At 30.5% G+C, this 23,444-nt stretch overlaps 3 protein-coding genes and 1 long non-coding RNA gene across 7 annotated transcripts in view; 2 read left to right on the plus strand and 2 right to left on the minus strand.

Moving 5' to 3' along the window:
- The window catches only part of LOC128388471 (uncharacterized), a 66,360-nt gene extending 60,178 nt beyond the window's left edge, over positions 1-6,182 (plus strand). For all 3 annotated transcript variants that reach the window (XM_053347870.1, XM_053347871.1, XM_053347873.1), the window contains 2 exons: positions 3,871-4,102; positions 6,045-6,182. In XM_053347870.1, coding sequence (XP_053203845.1) covers positions 3,871-3,924 — 54 coding nt within the window. In that variant the 3' untranslated portion in view covers positions 3,925-4,102; positions 6,045-6,182. The remainder of the gene's footprint in view (positions 1-3,870; positions 4,103-6,044) is intronic.
- A 119-nt stretch (positions 6,183-6,301) lies between these two features.
- Positions 6,302-10,685, minus strand: LOC128388468 (DNA repair protein RAD50-like). The gene is given in 3 exon segments (XM_053347868.1): positions 6,302-7,248; positions 7,251-10,248; positions 10,348-10,685. Coding segments are annotated over 3 exon segments (3,936 nt in total). The 5' UTR covers positions 10,564-10,685; the 3' UTR covers positions 6,302-6,526.
- Positions 10,686-12,814: 2,129 nt separating this feature from the next.
- LOC128388477 (neprilysin-4-like) lies at positions 12,815-20,713 on the minus strand. 2 transcript variants are annotated; one of them, XM_053347880.1, is made up of 14 exons: positions 20,576-20,713; positions 18,704-20,348; positions 18,531-18,596; positions 18,047-18,208; positions 15,480-15,775; positions 15,129-15,392; positions 14,598-15,053; positions 14,452-14,529; positions 14,276-14,382; positions 14,138-14,196; positions 13,945-14,064; positions 13,664-13,860; positions 13,487-13,594; positions 12,815-13,408 (listed from the first exon to the last, which is right to left on the minus strand). In XM_053347880.1, the coding sequence occupies exons 2-14, from the start codon at positions 18,795-18,797 to the stop codon at positions 13,232-13,234; spliced, it is 2,184 nt and encodes a 727-aa protein (XP_053203855.1). In that variant the 5' UTR covers positions 18,798-20,348; positions 20,576-20,713; the 3' UTR covers positions 12,815-13,231. The 2 variants fall into 2 exon arrangements, with proteins under 2 accessions (XP_053203855.1, XP_053203856.1); XM_053347881.1 differs by lacking the exon at positions 20,576-20,713 and having other exon boundaries at positions 18,704-19,432; positions 20,059-20,508.
- Positions 20,714-20,789: 76 nt separating this feature from the next.
- Positions 20,790-23,349, plus strand: LOC128388484 (uncharacterized). The gene is made up of 3 exons (XR_008325279.1): positions 20,790-20,926; positions 21,064-21,629; positions 21,733-23,349. It is a non-coding gene; the product is annotated as an uncharacterized LOC128388484 (long non-coding RNA).
- The last annotated feature ends 95 nt before the right edge of the window (positions 23,350-23,444 follow it).

Consider the following 23,444-nt stretch of genomic DNA (forward strand, 5'->3'; position numbering starts at 1 on the left):
GAACACAGATTGACATAAACAGTCCTACTTAAGGATTTCCTGCAAGATTTCAGCGACGAGTGATCAGATAATTACAATGTTCTGATCAACCTGAAAGTACATGCAATGTGATGTGTTTTCCTAAGTTCTTAATGAGCATTTGCTAAAAATTAGTTGTTTACTTTATCGATAAAGATTCTAACAGCTTATTGTAAATTCCGTTGGTGAGAAACTAAGCACGAACGACGTTGACGAACTTTTTTTTCAATCAGATTTTGTGTTTATCTTATGAGCTGTTAGACAGCCACGAACTGTGGTCTTAGAGCAGAAGAATTGATCTTTCATACTTTCCCCAAATTTTGAGATAAATTTTTATGCTAAGTTTCAATACCTTGGGTCAGACCAATAGACATAAGTTCACCAATAATACGATAAAGTTGTTAAGCAATTAATGAAATTGTCACCATTTTCTCAGGAGTTCAGGATGAGGAGGGTTCAGAAAAAAGTGGAAGTAGAAGCCCATACCCACGCTAGAGTGGTATGGCTTAAGCCTAATAAGAATATAAGGATTTTTTATAGCTCTCTCTCTCTCTCTCTCTCTCTCTCTCTCTCTCTCTCTCTCTCTCTCTCTCTCTCTCTCTCTGGTCTTAATATATTTATCGAATCAAGACTAATCTTAATCTTTTAGTCCTCATTAATGTTCTGCTCATTTCTGATAGATTTAAACACAAGAAGGTAAAGTTACATACGAAAAGAATAAAAAAACAATTACAAATCTAATATCAAATATGAGCCAGGTAAAGATTATCAACTATGTAGTTAACGTTAATACACAGAGAGAAATGATAATACTCACTCCCTGTCTCTTGAGGTTAACAGGAATTATCATCTTAATCATCAGTATTATATTACACAAGAGCAAAAATGAACCTGAAATCATCTTCTTTTGATTAACATGCTCATTATGTTATTCAAAGTAAAGATTATGTTATATACTTGGACTCTTTTCATCTTCCTCAGCTATGGTAAGTTTTTCTTCATCATCATCATCATGATTATGATTATGATTATGGTGATGAAATTATTTTATTATTATTATATTTTTTTACTTTTTTTCTCTATTTCCTCTTTTATCCCTTCATTATAATTGTAACATCACATTTTCTTGTTTATCAAGGTTCTGTTACTGTTTTTCCATCATTGTGTATACATGAAGAGAAAAAAGAAAACTCATTTGTCTTCATCAGAATCATCATCATTATTAGAATTATCATCATCATCATCAAGTTAGCTCATGTTTTCTCTACCTTAACAGTCAAATGAGGCTTCTTACATAACGATAATATATCCTTATTATCATCAAAGAATCGTCATGAATCCTTATTCATCTTTATTTCGTCAAATAACGACTGCTAATTAATTGGGTGTCTCTTAATTTATCTCTTTATTTTCTTGGAAGATAACTGAGTGAGAATAAGTGAGAGAGAGAGAGAGAGTGTGACACAAAGATGAGCTTAAGAAAGTAACCTGAACCTTTACTTCATCTTCTCAAATCTCATGTGAATCGAATACTCTGAATATAATTCATTTTCTATGTAGGAATAAAAGAATTCATTCATTCATATTCACTCGAGTGAACTTGATTTTCATGAATAGTATCATAAAAATAACAGCGAAAAACAAAGGATAATATATATAAATTAATCACGAATTATTATCATCATTCAAATCTCTTTTCATTTCGGTGTTTCAAGTTTTTTTCTTCAATGAAAGATTCTCATGAGATTCATCTACGAATCAATTGGCCATTATCTTGTCTCGGTGGAAAAGTTTCCTTACAAAATATTAAGGAATTACGAATACGTGACAAAATCAATTCAATTTGATTTAAATTACGAATTATTAACAGAGGTGTTTATCTACTATAATACTTTCTCTCAGAGTATCCTGATCATTTCCTGATTCATTTAAATTCGCGAGTTATAAAAATAAAGCTCTCACAATCTGATTACTTCCGTTGCTAGAAAATATCATCTTGCTTGTCGGTGTAAATGTGATTTGAATCAATTCAGTTTCATTGCTAGAGAAAAGAAACATTTCCAAATTGTTCATTTTTATGATGTTTCATGGAGATTGCAAGTGAAAATATTGTTAGTATTACAGAAAAAACGACTCAATTGTTTTCCTTTGCTTCTAATCAACATAACAATATGATTTTGGCTCAATGATTTTGATAGAAAAGAGAGATTCAAATCTCGAAGTCAAAATATCAATTCTATTAGTTCGTGATTTGAATCAAATACTTTCGACACTAACCAATAAAGTAAAACTTGTTGGCAATAAAATATTTACTTCGGTGTTTGAAAAACCACAATTCATTTGTATTCATCTTTAATCATTGATAATTTAGATCAAAATCTCAGGTTGATCGAGATTGTAAATGGATTCTTTTGGATCATTTTAATATTGAACAGTCGGCAAAGAAAGTTCCGTGAAGGCAAAGACAAAAACTCTTCATTATAAAGGATAACAATGATTACGATCTTGTACTAGCACTAATTGAGTAGAATAATTAATCTTGTACTTGGAGAATCTTTTTCAATACTTGTCTCTGGGTACATGTATTAATGTATCGATTGGAGATCTGTGTTCTCGAAAAACAATGAGAAATTGTTTATTAATAAATAAGAGCTGTTTCTAATGACCGATACCTGACCATTCAAGAAGAAGATGAAAAAATTGAACTTAAGATAATTTGTCAAGAGCTTGTCATGAAAAAATACTAGAAAATCTATCATATTCAGGAAACAGAATTTGTGTAACTATCGAATTTGTAACTTTTAAAGTTGCAAGAAGTTTAAAATTTAACGTCAACTTGATAATTATCATGATGAGTTTTTCCACCTTTATTGTCCCTCCTCATCTTTTATACTCATTAACTCAAAGTTCTGAGTTTAATGTCTATCTTCATCTTCATCTTCGTCTTCATCTTTTTTTTCATCATGATGAATGTTATATGGTAACTAATCTTTCGGTTGTTAAAGTTTTCACCAGTAAAATTGCTCCTCATTCTCATGAAAACAAGAAGAAGTAAAAAAGTTCTGAATGTGAATTCGGTGAAATGAAAACTGAGGCCTAGTTAATGTAGAGAGAGAGAGAGAGAGAGAGAGAGAGAGAGAGAGAGAGAGAGAGAGAGAGATGAAGATAAATATGATGATAATAATGATAAGTTGAGTGAGTTTAACAAATCATCATCTTCATGATCCTATGAACATATTTTATTAATATAAGTCATAATATATATGAACTCATTACAACAAGAAAATAACTTTGACATGTAATTAATATGAAAACAATTGAACATTTAATAACAATAAAAATGATATTATCGTGATTAGATTAATTCAAGTTAATTGTCTTTAAATTATGACAAAGTTCATGGAAAGAAATATGAAAAAAAAACAAAAAAAAACTCAGAAAATCAACTGATCATATTCACACTGACTATTATAATAGAGCTCATTAAATTATAATGGACTGAAAATTCACTGATTAAGTTGATTGAAAGTTTAATTAAATTATCAATTGACACACAGTAACTGATTAATGATTCTGACGATTTTACTTTAATTAAAACTTTCACCCTGATACTTTTAATTGAACAATAAGCAACGATGATTAATTGATAATTCATTTTCATTATCAATTATTTACAACGTTAGCATCGTCAATATAATCATTGAATTAATTTGATAACTTTCACTTGTTATTATAACAATTTGTATCACAATTTAGCTTATTCATAAATTTAAAGTATCATTTTCATTAAACACTTTCTAAAGTTAATTGTTTGAAATTAATTGATCAATTTTACTTTGTCTCGGTCAATAGGAAGATGATATTGATAAACATCAACGTGTTTTCTGCTTATCAACATTGGTCTAAATTGGGATGATAAATATTTAATTAAACTACAACAATCAAGGAAAATGATTAATAATATTTAGTGGTGAAACTTTTTTTCCACCTTCAACAATTTACACAATCGACAAATGGAACAATTTAATCTGATCATAATCAAACAATTGTAACAACCATCAGAGTTTAACTAATAACATGTCAAGTAAGTACAATTTCAAAGTTGCCTTTTAAAAGTTTAATTGTGATCACAGTTAATTTTGTTTATTATTTATTGATTAGATTGTAAAGAAAAAAGTAAATTAACTTTCATGATGATGACGATGAATGGAAAATAAAAATGTCTCAATAATTGAGTAAAGTGAAGATGATTAAGGAAGAGGATGAGGAAGACAATGGTGATGAGGATATTTATTTTATCATTTACCAAGAAAGAAAATAGTGAAAAGATTGTAAAAGAATGAAGAAAATAAAAATGATGAAGAGGAAGATGATGGTGGTGATGATGATGATGATGATGATAGGAGTTGTGAGAGTGGAAGTGGGAGTTTGAGGTGATTCTCAAGTTGATAATGACGATGAAAGAGATAAAAACAATGAGTGAGAATGAGGTTGAAATGGTGAAAATAACAGAAACATAGTTTTGGTTTTGATACTTTGTCTTCATCCTTCATCATCAGTGACATTATTTTCATCCTTTTGCACTTTACTTTTTATCTTGCAAGGTCAAATGAGGCCATTTTTTGTTCTGAATTTAAAAGATAATGGGTTTGGATGGAAAGACGATGGAGAGAGAGAAAGTGAAGATGATGATCATAATGAGAAAGAGCAAAATGAGGGAAAAAACGATCAAGAAAAAATGAAAGATGATGATGATGATGGTGATGGTGAGAGAAGAGAAAAGGAAAGATAAGTTTTGTCGCAGGGAAAATAAGGTTGATTTTCAGAATTTTCTGACTATATAACTCGAATCTGAACTTGGTCCAAGGAGGAAGATGAAATATATTTACTTGTCTTCAATATTCTACCTCATCTTCTCATATATAATATTTATGCCATCATCATTTTCTACTTGTTTGTGACTTTAACCTTCCCTATGATATAACGATGGAAGTGGGAAGGATCATCTTCATCCATAAATCTTGAATACTTTTTCTATCATTTCGTCTTGAAACGATGTATCATGAAAAGATTTCCAAGCAACAGCTTTCAACTTAACCGAGAATCATCATTATCCTCATCACTTTTTTATTCACTCGCAATTCTCACTCATCAACTTCCCTCATCCCTTGTTAGTATTTAGGCTTTTCTCATCTTATCTCATTGTTCCCTGGTTTCTGATAACAGGAAAGTGAGAAAATATGAAAGAGTCTACGATTCTTTGAGCTTCTCATGCAAAAAGATTAGCATGAACTTTTCTGTTCCATGATTGTTGTCGTTGTTTGGCTACTTTCGATAGAGAAAAAAAGTGAAAATGCTTCATTCTTATAGAGAATTGATGATAAATTCAATATTCTATCAAACTCTCTCTCTCTCTCTCTCTCTCTCTCTCTCTCAACGGAACATCTAATGATCTACCCTTTTCATCACTTTTATCATCTTCTTTTACTCATCTTTCGTCCTCTCCATCTTCCTTCAAGGTCTTTTTGTCCTCTCACATTCAGATCATCTTAATCACCTTTCTCGCCTTTTTCACTTTTGATTATTTTCACCATGGTAACTGAATGATTATCAGAATGTACATGATAGGATCATGGTGATCGAAAATCATCATTTCCATCAACTAAACACTGAAGAAATGTTTTCCTTGATTGTTCAATCTTCTAATAATCCTGATCGATATTTTCAACATTATCCCTTCAATTGAATGAGAATCCATCCGATTATCATCACCATTATCATCCTTTTATCCAAAAATAATTATCATTGTTCAGATTTAAACTAACCAACAATTTAAATTGCTCCTCTTGATTCAGAAAATAATCAGTACAACTAATTAATATTAATAAAATTATCTAAAGATAACTAATGTACCTTTTTGCAAGGGTTACAATTAATCACTGTAACTGTGATTCCTCAGATTTATCCTGATTGTTAATTAATGATTCACTAATTAAATGAAACTTTTCTTTCCTTTGACAATTTAGATAATTCAATTTTGGAATCATCAATGTTTCTTATTGAACAACTTTGGATTCGAGTGAATTTTGTCCAAGTGCCTTCAAAATGAGCTCCCAAATGATGGAGATCTAATTGAATAAATTTTTCTTAATTTCCCTCAACAATTAACTAGTCAATTCTGGTTACGATGGAACAATGATTTCATATTAATGTTAATAACTTTTGAGATTAATTCTTTTTTTTCTGAATGATTTATTTCTATCATGTTTTGATGAAGAAAAAAAAAACGAAAAATGATTTTATTAATAATAAAGTTTCATAAAACTGTTGAAACAACTCATTGTATTACTTTTTAACAATTAGTTTAAAAGAATAATTTTAAATCGTTTGGAATTAAGCTTAATTACTGATGGAGAGATTTGTAAGCATTTTGAGAATTGGTTATTTATGAATGAGCATTGAACGAAAAATAATTTTTGGTCAGTAATTTTTGATTAGAAATGGTAAATTAGTCTATATCTCTGATGGACATTTGCATGATTCTGGAGTTTCCTTTATCATTTTTGTAAACTTGGTAATATTGTTCACACCCTGAATCTCTGAGACATCTAAGGAATTGATCGTCATGGGTAATTATCACTAATTGGAAACGATGATGACGATGTAATTTAACAATATTTGTAACGGTATCGGCAAATGCTTGGATATTATCCTTATCCAGATTGGTTGTTGGCTCGTCCAAGGCCAAAATACCACAATTAATTGAAAATATCTCGGCTAAAGCTAAACGAATTATCAATGAGGCGATAACCTTTTGTCCAGCTGAGCAACGACCTCTCATGTCCATTTCCACTTGTTCACGAACCATAACAACTCGATAATTAAATGATCGACGTTTATCTGAAGCTGATCTTTCGGTTTCCGTGTCCGATTCAATCTTGATGAAATCGATATCATTTCCACGATAAGCGTCTCTCCATAATCTGCTAAGATACTGGTTAATTTCAGCCATCTTCTTCTTGTGGAAAACCATAACTGAATGGTCGAGAGCTCGATACAATTTATTAAGATCTTCACAAATCGTTTCCATCTCAACTGATTCAATCAATTTAGATTGAAGGTTGGTCTTTGCTTTTACATATTTTTCAGAACTCAAATCTCGTTCCAAATCTTGAATTTGAGCGATTATCGGTTCTTGTTTTCCTTTAATCTGTTGTAATTGTTGATATTTTCTTGGAATTGTTTCTCTAATTGTTGTTTTTTCTTTTGAAGGGCAACCGAATCTGCTGCACCTCGTTTCTCAATCTCCTTTGACAATTTTTTCTCATATTCGGTTACTTTTTCAATTCGCTCAAGAAGTTCAAGATTGTCTTTCAAATTTCGTTCACCCAATTCAACTTCATTGATTTCCTTGCGAAGCGAATTACAAATTTTGCTGAGATTACTTTTATCATCGTTAATTTGATTTATGTCTCTTTTGATTTGATTGAATTTTTCTTGTAAATCTTTTAGCTGAGCATCAATATCATCCATAAGATAAGAAGCAATGTCTTCCCCAATGGCAGCGAAATCGTCGAGGTAACGATTTAATTTCGAGATAATTGTTTCAGATTGTTTACGCTTCGATTCCTTTTCGTCGACCACTGACTTTCTTCTCTCGATTAACTGCTCCAATCTTGGTTCAATTGATTTGATTTCATCTTCAAAAGTGATCAACTCATTTTCCAATGAGTTAACTTGTTGACGCAACTCTGAACATTTCTCTGTCAATGCAACTTGTTTTGATTGGCCTCTTTCAAGTTTCAATTTTTGATCTTCAAGAGCAAAAATTTGCTCCTTTACTTGACTAATGAGCTTTGTTGCTTCATCTTTTTCCTCTTGGTATTTTTTGAGCTCATCTTCTAATTGCTGGGCATCATTTATGAAATCATCCAATTCTCCACGAACATCGTCAAGTGACCTCAATGTACTATCAACGGTTCCAAGTTCTCTTTTACATTGTTCAATACGATTCTCGATATCTTGTAATGAGCGAAGACTATTGTCATAACTTATCGCCTGTGGTTCTGCTGATCGAAGTCTGTCCAGCTCAAACTTATCCTTTTTAAGTTCACGATCATGAGTTTGAATTTTAGAAATTATTTCATCCAATTTTTTTTGAACATCAAAAACTTCTTGTTTGATCTTTGGCATCAGCTCCTTATTGTTTTTTATCGATTCGTATTCACTTTTCAATCCAAGTAACTTTTCATGGAGTTTCTCCTTTTTACTCAATTCTTCGTTCACTTTCTTGGCCTCTAAGGGTAGTTGACGAATCTTTTTCACTAGACTATCTTTGACTTTGGTTCTATTTGACTTGAGATCAGTCTCACAAACTGGACATTTGGCTTCATTTTCGATGATGACTGAGTACTCGGATAAAAGGGACTCCGCTCCACTTGAGGTTGCACTTTTACTTCGAAGACTTTTAAGCTCAGAATCGACTGAGTCCAACATCTGATCGAATGGAGTTGAGCCACAAATTGATCTCATTTTTGTTTCTTTTTCTTTAATTTCCTTCTTGCAGTTTTCATATTTCATCTTTACCATTTCCAATTGTGTCTCCAATTTTCGACGGTCAGCATTCAACGATTCTCCAGCAGTTTCCTTTGTTTTTAACTTTCGCTCTGAGGCTCGAATTTTGTTCTTAAGTTCATCGACGAAAGATTTATCAGCATCATTTTCATCAATACCAAGATCTTGTAGTAAATTGACATATTCAGAATAAATTGATGTCAAATTGTCTTGTTCTTTTTCCTTATTCTTTATGTGAACTTGAAGAACAGCTCTTGCCTCATTTTGAGCTATGTGAGAATCTTTTTCCTTGTTGAGATTATCGATTTTATCTTTGAGAGTTTTCTGATCCTCGTACATTTCCTGGATAGATAATTGCAACTGGTCAATATCAAACTCGGACTCGAGTTTTTTACGTTGTTCCTTTTTCTCTTCCAATTGGGATGAAATTTCCTTGAGTTGACCAGATGAATGACTAATCTCTTTAAGTTGCAATTGAATACGATTTGCGTCTTCGGTTTTTTCCATAATTGATTTATTGTTCATCGCAATTGACTGTTCAAGTTTACTTTTACTTGATTTTAATCTATCCAATTGAAGATCAACCTCTTTGAGAGATTTTTCGTAATGACAAAGAGTAGATTTAAGCTCGCTTGTCAATTTATCTTTCTGAGAGTCCACCGAGTTTTGAATTTCCGCCAGAGCAGTTTCAGTATTTTCTTCAATTTCAATTGATTGTAAGCAATCAAATTCACTTAATCCTTCATCGAGTAACTTTTGTAGAATAGTTTTCAACTTTTTCTTATCCTGAGAAAACTTTACTTGTTTTCCTTCAAGTTTACCTTTGGAAGTTGAGATTCGATTTAGTTGAGCATTAAGTTGACATAAATCATCTTCAGCTTTATCCAATTCGCTTTCAGTTTTTTTGAGTTGAGAATCTTTCATCTTGGTGTCATCAGCGAAATTGGCCATCTTCATTTTCAATTCTTCTTTGGTTCCATTAAAGGTTTCTCTTATATTGTCTCTCAGGTATTCGATACTTTTTTTCTGTTCATTTAACTTTCCTTCTAATCCAGAGATTACTCTTTCAACATCAACGATAACCTTTTCCTTGGCTGCCAAAGATTCAAGCTCTTTTTTAATTGGAATTATCTCCGAATTCAGGGTATTCATTTTATCTTTGTATGAGGCTAAAGTTGCTTGACATTTGGCCAGACTATTGTTATACTTTTCAGCTTGCAGTTTATGTTCTTGAAACAGTTTAACTTCACCTTCATATTGAGCTAAACGTTTAGCATATTCAGTTCTTTCATCTTTAATCTTCTTCAAGGCTTTAACATAACCAGCTGATCCAAATAGCTGGTCAAATTTTTCCTTTAAGACTTTAGATTCACTTAGAGGCCAATTAGAGTCTTCTTGATGGCAAAAGATTACATCAGATAAAACGGACTTGGAAACACCTATGAGATCCAACATGACGGAATCGATTTGAACACATTTGGTGCTGACTATTGTATCATCACCTCGTTTGATGATAGCATCTAGGGTTCTCATTTGAGGGACAACTTTACCAGATCTATCTCGTTTAGCAGTGAGCTCGATTGACCGAGTAATAACACATTCGACTCCATTTATATCAGTGAAAGCAAGTTTTACTTGTCCGCGATTAGTATGACCCTAGAAAGGAAAGAGAATAAAAGAAAAGAGTAAATTTTCAAGTCTAATGAGCAAAAAAGAAAAGAATCTTAAAGGAAAAAATAAATAAAGCCAACTAACCTTAGAGAAGTGAAGGTCATGGATCCAAGTTTTTCCTTTATTAGTGAACGGAGGAAATTCATTTGTGGCCGAATATCGAAGACACTCAATAAGCGTCGTCTTACCCGCTCCATTTGATCCAAGAATTAACGTTAATGGAAAAAATTTGATCACTTGACGATCTTCTGGATCAAAGCTTCGGATACCAGAAACACTCAGTTTATTTAGACAGGCCATGGATTAAGACCTAAACTCACTAAATAAAGAAAAGTAAACAAAAAAGTAAAAATGTAACAATAAGAAAAATTAACACAATTAACTAATCAAGAAAATGAAACCAATTCTTCAGATCATCTGATGCAATCAAAAAGCTTTTTTTTCAAAAAAAACCGCGAAGTTTAAGGGACCGTCAACTAATTACGGCGAACAAAAGTTTCCGGATTAAATGAATCAATTAATTAGTTTGGAAAAATTTATTTAGTTACAATTAATAAGTTAATTTGAATTTTTTGATGGTACAGAAAAACATAAGAAGGTCAATAAAGTAAAGAGTGAGAAATTGAAGTTGAAAATGATGAGCTTAAAACTTTCCACGCTAATTAATGTTAACCAATTAAGCAAATCTCTATTATATCGTAACGATATTATCGTTTACCTTTGAATGAAAATTAGATTATATCGTAAGCAAAAATTTCCATCAAGTTTTGCTCAACAAGTTAGTTAATTGTAGAAAGGTTACTCATCCTTATCGTGTGTCACATTGTCTTTTGTTAATTTCTGCTTCTTTTCGAGCGATGTACCGATTAAAACTAATAACAACCGATCGGCACAATCATCGCGAATGTACAAGTCCTGGTGCTGCCAATGCAAGAGATATTAGAAGAGTTATCAGATTAGAGATGAAATTGGGAGTAAATTGACAAACTTTTCCGATTGATAGACTAATATCAGTTGGACCAACTTTTTGCATGAAAATGTTAATCTTGAAAAGTGAGAAAAAAAAATGAGTTCAATAAGTTTGGCTGAAAAGTTCAGATTTTGATCTTCTCTTTTGAGAATTAATAAAATCACAGTTTTTACCTCGTTCTTGGCATCGGCTTGATAATCTTTAAATGATAATAAGTAAACCTTTTCATAGCAAAAGCTTGAATAACGATTAACCGAGACAAGGTGATAGGTTAATTGGATCAAATTGGTGAATGAAAGCATTGATCTTGCTACGACTTGACTTAAATTATCAGTTGCACTCATAAAATCCAAGAAACAGAGGAAATTTTCACAGAGGATATAAAAATAGATGCCAATGGTTGACATTGACAAGAAAGTGTCCAATTTAAGTGTCGATTTGGATGCTAACGAATGTAGGTGACGAATTGATCGAATCTGTTGAGAAGTGTCAGTATTTCGTCTAACTGTCAACAAGAGATGACATATAACTGTAAATGGAGCACATGCATTGATACAATTCGATATGATAAACTGTGATTGTAGAAACCAGGTAATGATGTCGAAAGTATTACATGCGAAGTGAAATAAATCCCTTAGAATTTTATCAAAATTGTCAATGTTTCGTTCTGATTTAATTATTGTTACGGCAAATAAACCAAATAATTCCAGTGTTAAGATAATGTAATTCAATAATCGACTATAGAGACGTTTCTTTGCAAGGAAAACAATTGAAAGTTCATTTTCCATTTCTAGAATTTGCTGGTTAATTCTAAGAAATTGTTGATAATGTGATCGCCGAAATTGTAGAAATATCATAACGAATCCGTGTAAACATGGAAGATAAAACTTCGAATCCGCAAGGTTTTACCGTTATCATCAAATGGATTCCCTTCAATCAGCATTTGCCCAATTCCCATGACGAAATAAATAAACACCAATAACCAAACCGTAAGCGAATGGATTATTTTATCTTGAGATGAGAAAATCAAGGAAATAAAGTCTCTTGGATTAGTCGATTTCATTTCGTTAATTATCATCATGATCTAATCCATTGATAACTTTGAGCAAAAGTATTGAGAATCAGTTGATCAACGTGAAAATAACGAGTAACGTAAACATCAATTTTGGTTAAATGTAACAATCGAATTAGCTTTAATTAGTCTGATTGGTAAATATAATTTAGCTTAAGACTTGGAGTTTCAACTAATTATTTCTATTTAATATTGGAGAAAATTAGACATGCAAATTAATATCGAATTGACTTCGCCATTTAATTTGTGGTTAATTGTGTTGATAGAATATGCTGATTGCTAATAGTGGGATGGAACTTAAATTGTCATCAATGATTGATTAAATCATTTGTATTTCTCTTTTAATATAAAAATAGAAAAAGTATTAACATTAAGATGTTGTTGTCAAATGAGTTGATGAAAGTTCTGTCTGATTATCAATCAAAGTTTTTTTTGTATTCCAAATTAATTATTGATTGGAAAAGTTTTCTTCGATTGTATTGCAAATGCTGATCAAATAGACTTGTGGATTGATCAAATAAATTTAGAAAAATTTATTTAGTTACAATTATAATAAGTTTTTTTGAATATTTTAAATGGTACAAAAAAAACATCAGATCATCAATAAATTATAAAGTGAGAGTTGAAGTTATGAGAGATACAAAATGTTGGGGTTTTGTTTGTGTGTTTCCAAGAAAATGATTAGTTAATTTGATAATGATATTTGGTTGGTGTTTAAAAAATAAATTTCCACATTAATTAATGTTAATTTGTTGATTCTCAATGGTTTGGACGGGATGATTAAATTATTACAACTATAATCGCATTTAACTTAAGGTTTTTAAATTAGATTCTTGGTGAATTCACTTTGGTTTTGTTTTTACTTTTCAACAGTCGATCGATGATGAGGAAGAAAAAATTGCCTTCGAATTGATTGATGATTTAATTCACCATAATTTACACTTTTGCTCTGGATTCATCAATGATCCTCGAGGACAATTAAATACTCTGGCAAAATTATCATTGTTCATTAAAGTTCCAATAACTCTGAATCTCGATGGACTATGGACACCTTGGAGAATTGAATTTTTAAGTGAGGCCGGTCTTTCCTTTTCACACCAAATCTAATTGAAAAGAAAAACAGAAAAATAATTACAATTCATTCATAAAAGTTAATTGCTGGTTAAATTGCAAATTCTTACAGAGGCAAATGAGAGGAAAAATAATTGATCGGATGTGAAAGAAGACATTGGTCCAGGTAATCTTTCATTTCTTGCTGAAACTGAGCGACTAATGAACTTTTTATAACCCTGAAATAATACAAAGAAAATTCATTGTTGATTAATAACATAATTTAAATTATCTTCATGATGGCCTACATTGAAAGCTATGTCAATCCCTCCATTGTCAGCAATATTTTCTCCTTGCGTATTAATCCCATTAATTGATAATCCAGTATCTGGATCGACCATCTGATCATATTGATCAATGAAACATTGAGCTCGTTCATTATAACGTTTAGTTGAACCTGGTGACCACCAATTACGAAGATTTCCATCTTTATCATGTTGTTTACCTGTTTATAAGAATAGATTTAAATAGATTTAATTGTAAACCAATTTCCCTCTCAACGAGTTAGTTAAAGAGATAATCAATCAACCTTCGTCATCGAAAGAATGAATTATTTCATGTCCAATTGTTTTTCCGATGCCACCAAAGTTGAGAGCATCCGGAACATCACTAGTAAAAAATGGAGGACCCAAAATGGCCGCTGGAAACTCTGAATCGATAATTGATAATAAAATATTTGCATCACATAATAATCTTAAAATATGTTAGTTCTAAATACTCACGGATGTAATTGAGATCAATGTAATTGAAAGCGTTGACTATTGCTGGTCCTGACAAACGACTGGTCATCGATAACATAACAAGCAAAATGAAATCAATATTAGATTCAAGTTCGAGATTTGAATATTAAATTTACTTACACAGCATATCGATTGACTCGATAACGAAGAGCTCGAACCTTTTTACTTGCATCGATTTTTTCAAATTTTAATATAGTTCCAATGAAGTCACCTGGCATCACAGTTTGCTGAGAACAAGTTAATTGTTACAATCAATTAGTAATCAGTAATTTGTATTGGAATGAAAATAGTATTACCTCACTATAAAATTTTTCTAATTGTTCATTATCCCGAATCCATGGTTGATAAGCGACCACAGAGACCATATTATTTAACTGTATTCAATATTAAGGTAATTAATTAAATGTATTAATCAATAGTTAATTGAGTTAATGGTATTCACCTTCCGTTTAGCTTTCTTTCTGGTTAGTGGATCCATCCAAGTCTGTTTATTGAAAGCTTCCTTTAGAGAGTCTTTAATGTATCTTACAAGAGTTTCCACTTTTTTTATATTAGTCGAATTGAAATAATTGTCTATGTAAAGACGACCCATAGCAAAGTGATAATAATTATCTAATTGATTATAACAAAATTCCCAATCTTTTTCTGGTGATTTTAATCCTTTTCGAGCTTTTTGAAATTTAAATCTCAACTGACGGAATTGACTCACAGTATAATCACCAAAGCCCAAAATAAATCTCCAACCAAGGTAATTGGCTATGGTTCGTTCGGGTGTTTTACGAAGAAGACTCCCTAATTGCTTAAAGTAATCACGATTTTCAATGATGAAAACATCGCTTTCAGAAAGGTCAGTGTTTGACCAACGAAACAAGTTAACCATTAAGGTTCGCCAGTTAATCTATAAGTTGATTGAAATGAAAATTTATAATAAAAAATTAGCTCATACAAGAGAAAAGGATATGCGTCAACTTACCCCTTTAAACTCTCGTATTAGCCCCGAAATGGTCATTCGTCGATAAGGATTAAGTTGATCTTTTTGTAGAAGTCCAGTGTTAATTAGGGATTGAAGTGAATACTCAAATTGATATAAATTCTCGACATCTGAGTCAATTCGAGCCTTTGAAAGTTTATCAACTCGTAAAAGTTCAATAATGTCTCTCATGTATCTTTTATAAGCTTTGGCAAATGTCCGAGACTCATACTCGTGGATACTTATGTCCAATTCTGGTGGGTCAAGCTGAAAAGAGCAAATCAAATAAAGAGTTTAATTAAATTGATTCTTGTAAAATTATCAAAAGAAGATTTAATCAGCTGACCGACTTACATAAATTGCACGCTGAGTGTTGTTCATCAGATCAACATCAATGTAAACTTTGACCAAATAATTAGCACCCAAGTGACTTTTCAATTTAACATAACTGTCAAACCAACTGTAGCCTCTTTTGTCCCATGATTTGTTGATCACAGGCCAACCTCCGATTGAATCGAGTATTTCATACAAAGAACCAACACCCACTTCATCTCTTCGAGTCTTGTCCATACATTCAGAATAGAAGTGAAGTAATCTACCGATGACCGGTGACCTGTGAACTCGTGGATTGTACTTTGATTCTAGTAATTCTATAATTCAACAAGAAAAAATATCGAAAACTTTAATTAACTGATTTCATCTCTAATTCCTTTGTCAAAAGTTGATATCAATCAAATTAAGCAAAGGAGGTGAATTGATATTCAAAAATTAATTCACACTGAGTATGTAATTAAAGGTCAATGATTTGATTTTCTCGTAATATATGACATCATGGATTTTAAATAATCCATTCTGATGAAAAGTACACAGAAAACTTAATTAACTCTAATAATACAATCAAGTGATTGTTGAACAAAGATTGAATTGAATCACGTTTGTGAATTAATTAGTAATTCATTTGTGTCAATTTAGATTTTCCCTCCAAATGCCTTTAGGTTACTATGCCAAAGAAAAGTTAACAATAGTAAATGTTATTAGAATGATTTGAAAATATGATGAATTAAAACAATATTTTAATTAAACTCAGTTAATTGTACTTAGAATTCATTGGAAACAATAAAATCACATTGGCTAATTACTTAATCATTATGAAAAACTGATAAATGAACTTTTGATGATGAAAAATAAAAAGATCCAAAGGTAAAATCCCTGGAAGGGGTTCGTTGATTTAATAAGTTAATTAACTTACACTGAGTGTTAATCAACAATAGATGAAGTATAATTTGATAAGCTTATCGGGATTCCCAGTTAATCTGCATAACTGGATTTAATTGATTATAATTACTTTTGACAGTTAATTAGCAATTAAATGATAAGATTTATGTTTTGTTTTTTTGATAACATTACTAAAAACATTTTACTAGATTAATTGTTAATTTTCTGGTCAATTGTTTTGCAAAAGTTTTAGACTCAACTAAATTGACCAAGCATAATTGTTGATTGTTGTTGGAAAAATTATCTCATCATAATCAAGGAAATGACTATGATGATATTAAGCAAATATTTAATAACAATAATCAGCGTGGATTACAATTTAAAAGTGTAAGATTAAATTGCGGAAGGTTATTAGGTATTGAACAATTTCAATTGGTAATTATCAGCAATCAAAACCAATATCAAATCCAAGACCATCAGTGACAAATTAATTTGATTGTTTACAATGATTTTGTCATCGAAAGAGTAAAGAAATCGCCATTAAATTAATTATATGATGAATGATAATCGTTCAAAAATACACATGATAAAGTGATAACAATTGGATTCTAGTGTTGACCTTGAAATTGATAAGCAAAACGAAAGGATTTATATGGTTAATTAGCTATTAAACTGGTTGAGATAATCCTTGGAGTACAAGATTAACTTGTTAATGAATTAATTGTTCACTTGAGTAGATTAGGTGGATGAGTAGTTAAGATTAAGGTAAACATTAAAGTAAAGGGTTAGGTAATTGTACTGATGATTAAATCATCAGTTTATTGGCTTTTAATCAAAAACTTTGATTGTTCAGTTGTATCATCTTTTTAATTGTTATATTTACAAAGGATTATCAAGGTTATTATTTTTGTTTCAAACTTTCATGATAATGATAAGTTTCACTGAGAACATGTTTATAATATCAAGTATTATCCATTAATCATGATATTAGTAAATTTGTATTGTATTTGCACTTTAGTTAGTAAATTGTTTAAGGAAAGATTAACTTAAATTAATATCTGTTAATATTAGATCATCAACAACAATCAATTGCTACAATGATAATCAATAGTTAATATTAATAATATTATTATTATTATGATAACAATACGACGATAAATTGTTGAAATAAACAATTTTGTAGTAAATTGATTCTATCTTAGTTGATTAAACGATTAACAATAATTGTTACAAGCAATCAACTTACGATACTATTAAATATAATATGAACCTAATGACCTAAATATTAAATTGTTAATTATATTAATAGTGATAATTATACCATTTGATATTTAGACTTTAATACATGAGATTATTTAAATTATTTTCGAGTAACAGCTTTGAAGTAATTACAATCCAATCTGATTGTAACTGATTAAGGATAACAAGCGTTAATAGTTAATCTAAATTGTGATTAACTTTTCAAAATGTTTTCACTTTAATCATGTCAATCAATTTTGGGAAAATGTTTGATTTTGGGCTTGATTAAAGATTTAATCGCCTTAATTAAGATGGACAATAGAGACGTAAAAAAAATTAAATTACAGAATTTGAATTGAGTTAAATTGGTTCAAGAGCAATTTACTAATTGTAAATTGAAGCAGTATGGATTAGGATAAGAATTTTCTCTTTCTCAAATTAACAGGATCACAATTGAATTGACTTACTTTTTAATTGTTTCTTCAATGTTAATCGAGATAAGGCCCAAACTGACCACCAACTTCTATCCTTGGGAATAACTGTTTTTCTAAGCCAATTACCACAAGAAAATTGATAAAAATCATCACAAGGGTCAACACTAGTGTCCATACCATTCCAGATGCGATCAGCTGTAAGAGGAGAAGAAGATAGAAAAAAAAAGGATTGACCAGAAAAGTTCAAATGTCAATAGAAAAGAAAATGAGTTTTCTTCTCAACAATTCCATGTAATTTGAGATACTGTTAGTTTTCAATAAGTTAATGACCAATGGTCAGCATGTCAAGTTACATTGACAAGATGAAAATTACATTGTAGATACATTGTAATAGTTAACAAGTTAATCAAAGTAGAGTTGAACATTAACATTTAGATAAGGCCACCACTAATTGTTGATACTAAAGAGATTTAGTATCTTAATTAAATCTCAGAATTTACGTGATTTGAATACTAACCTGTTTCTTTACAAGCCTTTGTTGAGCAAATCTTTTTATCCTCATTATTATTAACATTCCGAGAGCCTGAGGTGGGAGGGAAGATTAAGAATAAGATTAAAGTAAACAACAATAATCAGATTTGAGTGATTATCAAATGATTTAACTAATAGTTGAGGATATTATAAACTCACTTATATCACAATTAGCCACTGACCATAGGAAGCAAGAGGCAATAAACGGAATAATTATCACAGGTAAAAACAGAGGGAAATAATGTTGATTCATAACGAAAGTGACAATCAAATGTGATTGTTAGAAAAGAAAAAGTTTATCAAATTGTCAGTTGGAATTGATTTTTTTTCCTCTTCTTGATGATAAATTTTATTTTCACTTGTAGAACACAAAATGACAATAAGACACAGTTGATTTTGTTGTTGACAAGTTTCCAGACTTGTTGATGATGAGTTTTAATGTCTATGGAATTTGTGTGACAATTTATCAGGATGAAGAAATTCACAATGAGAGAGGACCAATTGTTTCACTTTAGTGAAACTTGACACAGGTAATGAAGAGAAAATGTCGCAATTGAAGACCAAGATGAGACAGAAAGGCTCATCTGTGATTGTCTACTAGCTTCATGGGAACTTTTCTTGACTGGAGTAGATGAAGATGTTGAAGAGTAAAGAAAAATAAACACAGAGAGAAAGAAAGAAAGAAAGAGAGAGAGAGAGAGAGAGAGAGAGAGAGAGAGAGAGAGAGATGAGATGAGATGAGATGAGAGGGGCGGTGGAGTAACCACTTGGAAATTCACTGTTACCACCAATGGAACTCGTTAATTGTTGTCGATATTTTCTTCTTTTCAAGTTGATTGTTGGTTTGGTTAGTTTTTAATTTTACGTCTTCGAGGTAACCACAAGATTCTTGAAGATGATAATGTGGACATAATTTGAAATTAAATTAATGAAAAGAAACACGATGGATCAATGAAGAGGAAACTTCAGTCAATGGCCAGAAGGAAATGTTTAGTTGCATAAGAATCGTTGATGGATTAGAAAGATGATGAGAAGATGAAAGTAGAGGGAAAAATAAGGTAAGAACCACAGAAAAGAAGAAGAAGAAAACGATGAGAGACAAGATGGAGGAGCAAAAAGAATATCTTCTCTTTTAAACTTAAGCTTTGGTAAGAGAATTTGAATTTGATGTTTTCAAGAACTTCTTTTTCCTTGGAGGCTTAAGGTCTCTCAAGATTAAGCTTTTGTCTACCAATGACGATTATGTTAATAGATTGGTGGATAATGATAATGATGATGAGAATGATGGTTATCCTTGGAGCCAAAGTTATGGAGCGAAAATTTTACTCCCTCTCTTTCTCTCTCTCTTCTTCTTTTCTCTCTTTGTCTTGAGGTATTGTGGACAATTCTTCTTCTTTTTTCAATTAAAAAAAACACATGAAGTAAAGAACAAAACGAAACAAGAGAGAGAGAGAGAGAGAACGAGAAAAAAAAAGAATAGAATTTGAGTCTTGTTAATTATATTAAGTTGTTACCTCTTGAAGCCAATATGACGGGTGAGAGAGCGAATGAGCTTCTCGAAAGTTGGTGGCAAATATTATCCTCAATTGTTTCACGGTAATTTATTAATTGCAAACGAAACAATCACAGTAAACAATTCAGATTAAATTAGTAAATGAGAGAGAAAAGATGTCAAAATAAACACTGAAAATGTACCAGGATACATAATGGAAACAATTTGATGGCACTAATTACATATGAGAGAATGTCACTTATAACATTTAGATGAATTGACGATCACATGAAACATTTTCTTTTCCACTGGCTGAGGAGAGAGAGAGAGAAAAATATCCAAATATTGATTAGTAAATACAAGAAGAAGAAAAATAAGAGAATAGAATAAAAATAAAAAGAGAACAAAGTTAACTGATTAAAGAAAATAAAGAGACACCAAGACTCAATGTCTCCAGTAGCTTAATGATTAACATCTACTTGAGAACGTTTCATCTTTTTTTCTCTCTTTCATTTGTTTTTTTGTTCTATTTTACTTACTTGATTGTTTTTTTTCTATTCTCTTTTATAATTAATTATTCTCTTCCAATCGATGACCAGACCAAGATGGTTGAAAAACGATCTCAGAAGGTCACACTGGTCAGGCGATTGAAAAGTTCACATGGTAACTAAAAGGATTGGAATTGATTGTCACTAATCACTTGTTCCTTTATTTTGATGGTAACAATTTAATTTCTCCAGTTAATTGAACGTTTAAAGGTTAACAATTTATTCACAATTTGACGATTACAATTAATTAATTGTTGGCGGTGGAAAAAAATCAATTTTGGAATTTATAACATGGACAAAATGGTGGATGGAAAAAGAAAACAAAAGAGAACAAAGATTTAGGTAAGTAAAGAGAATTTTTTTTCTATTCTATTTTTGATTTTTGTTCTACGGAAATTGTTTGTTCTTTTTTTTTCTATTTGATTGTTGTGGTCACTTTTTGATTTGATTTGTTTATTTTCCGTTGTTTCATTTAACAGAATGTTAATTGTAACTTGGAAGAGAGAAAGAGAGAAACTTGTAATCAGGTTTGGAAAATTGAACAATTGGTCCACCCAGAAAATTCACCGCAACTATTAACATGCTCCATTCAATGAGGATAATCAAGATCAAGTTTATTTTCACCATCATAATCTTCATCGTTAATCAGTTAATTGTGTGAGTGTTTGTGTTCATTGATTGTCTATCATCGTAATTACGACAACCTTCATCACCCAATTTGGTAACATTATCGTATGGATGGTGAAAACCAGAATAGCTAATCAATTCATTTGGAAAAGATCAACATTACATTTACAATTTTTAATCAATGGCAAGAAAAGAGATCATCTTAATTATTATTATTATTATAACAATTTGACCAATAATTGAAACGGTCAATGAATTTGACCTGGTCAACAATTGTGATCACAATGGAGCAGTTGAAAATTTGATTAACTATTAATTTTAACGATCAAATTCAGTAATCAATTCATTCAAATTATGTTTACAATGGATTATCATCATCAACTCTATTATAACAATTCAATTTAGTTAATCATGAAGAGTAAGAAATTAATTGTTGAAGGTTAACTTTTTGTTAATGATGATGACGATGATGATGATAATGTCCATAACTCTAATGATTGTCCTTTCCTTGATTTCTTTAGATTTGTTACCTGTAATTTTTGACAATCTATTGTTTAATTGTTTGGTTAATTGTGATCATCAAGGGGACCCATAATTTTGGATTAACAATTTACATTGACAATTCCAAGGATCATTGAGGACAATTAATTTAGCTGGACAGTCTTGCTAATTGTTTTAACTTTACCTTGAAAGTGTAACAAGTGATCCCTTTTTTTGATTAATATCTGCATTACAATTAGCTGATTGTCTTGAATATCGTCGCTACGATTATTAATTTTAGTTTAATCGATAGTTCAACAATTAAATTGAAAGGTTGATTAATTTGTGGTTGATTTAGATTTTTTTTCTTCTCTATACTAAATCAATTACTCTAATCACACTAATTAACTATCAATCAAACAAAAATTGATTATATTAATCAATGGGAATATGTATTAGTCCAATTGAAAAGTTAATCCAATTTGATTGTGACCTTGATGGTTAAACTAAATTGTTGTTAACAATTGAATCCCCTCTTAATTCATGATTAATTATTGTGATTTTGTAGCTTAATCTTAATCATTTTAGACCATTTAACCTCAACTAATTGCTGCTGATCTTATCTAAATCAAGGTTAACCAATTGATTGATTATGAAATAATCAAAACACACAATCAACTAACCAAGTCAATTAATTTTTCAATCACAACTTTTTTTCCTCCATCAACAATCACAATTTGAATCAATTTAATTTCCCTTTCCTGGAACAAGACTAATCAACAATTAAGCCAAAAAAATCAATAACAAATCAGATTATCACTAATTAATTTACAACAATTTAATCATGTCCAGTTTACCAACAAGATGATTAGAAGAAACAAAAAAATCTCAAACAATTAACTAATTTCATCTGAAAAAATCTCATCATTATAATTTTCAATGTCAACCATCAATAGTTAGTTAAAATTAAATCAAGATAATTACAAGAAACATTTTAATTAGACAAAAACAATTAACTAATTGTTGACAATTATAATTAATTTACTTCTTTCGGACATTCATCTAGCTAAGGTCACCAACAATTAGAAATCAAGTCAACTATCAGGAAGACTTTTAATTTCTCGTTCTTTCTTTGATTGTTACAATTATTTTTACAATTTAAATGATTATTTAATCATTAATCATCACAATTAACCTTAAGGCAAGGTCACAATTAGTATTTAACAATTTATTTATATTCTTATCCTTAGATTTGTATATGAATCTGATTCCCCTTTAACTTTGCATTGAGAAAATAAAAGTTTACCTGTTAAATTGTTTGCTAATTTCATTACCTTGATTGTTGATGATTAACAATTACTATCAACATGATGATGATGGACTCATCATCTAAATAGGTCATCCAGAAGTAGAGGATAAATACACGATGATGAAGGTGATTTAATTAATTGGAATGAGAAAAAAACTCTCACTTTTCATATTCAATGTTTACATTTAAATTCCCAAACAATTAACTCGATTAAAGTGTAATTTCTGGTTTACAATCAGGAAGTTAACCAATTGATTTAGTTGATAGGGATTAACAATTAGTCTAATTGTATAATAATAACTAAATATCTGTGGATTACTGAGATGAGCAATTAAAGTGTAAAATTAGGTTAAGATTTTGTAATGAATTTTAAATTGAGTCGCATTTCAATTGACCATGAATTAAATTGTTCAGCAATTAAGGGCTCGATTTCTGAACTCAATT

This window comes from Panonychus citri, unplaced genomic scaffold (assembly GCF_014898815.1).
Source record: "Panonychus citri isolate SS breed McGregor unplaced genomic scaffold, ASM1489881v1 Contig00099, whole genome shotgun sequence".
NCBI classification, from domain to species: Eukaryota; Metazoa; Arthropoda; class Arachnida; order Trombidiformes; family Tetranychidae; genus Panonychus; species Panonychus citri.

Coding starts and splice junctions, on each gene's coding strand:
- LOC128388477 (XM_053347880.1), bottom strand. CDS start 18,797: ATGAATCAACATTATTTCCCTCTGTTTTTACCTGTGATAATTATTCCG. Junction 15,393..15,479: donor ACACTCAGCGTGCAATTTAT/GTAAGTCGGTCA, acceptor TGCTCTTTTCAG/CTTGACCCACCAGAATTGGA. Junction 14,530..14,597: donor GAAAGAAAGCTAAACGGAAG/GTGAATACCATT, acceptor TATTGAATACAG/TTAAATAATATGGTCTCTGT.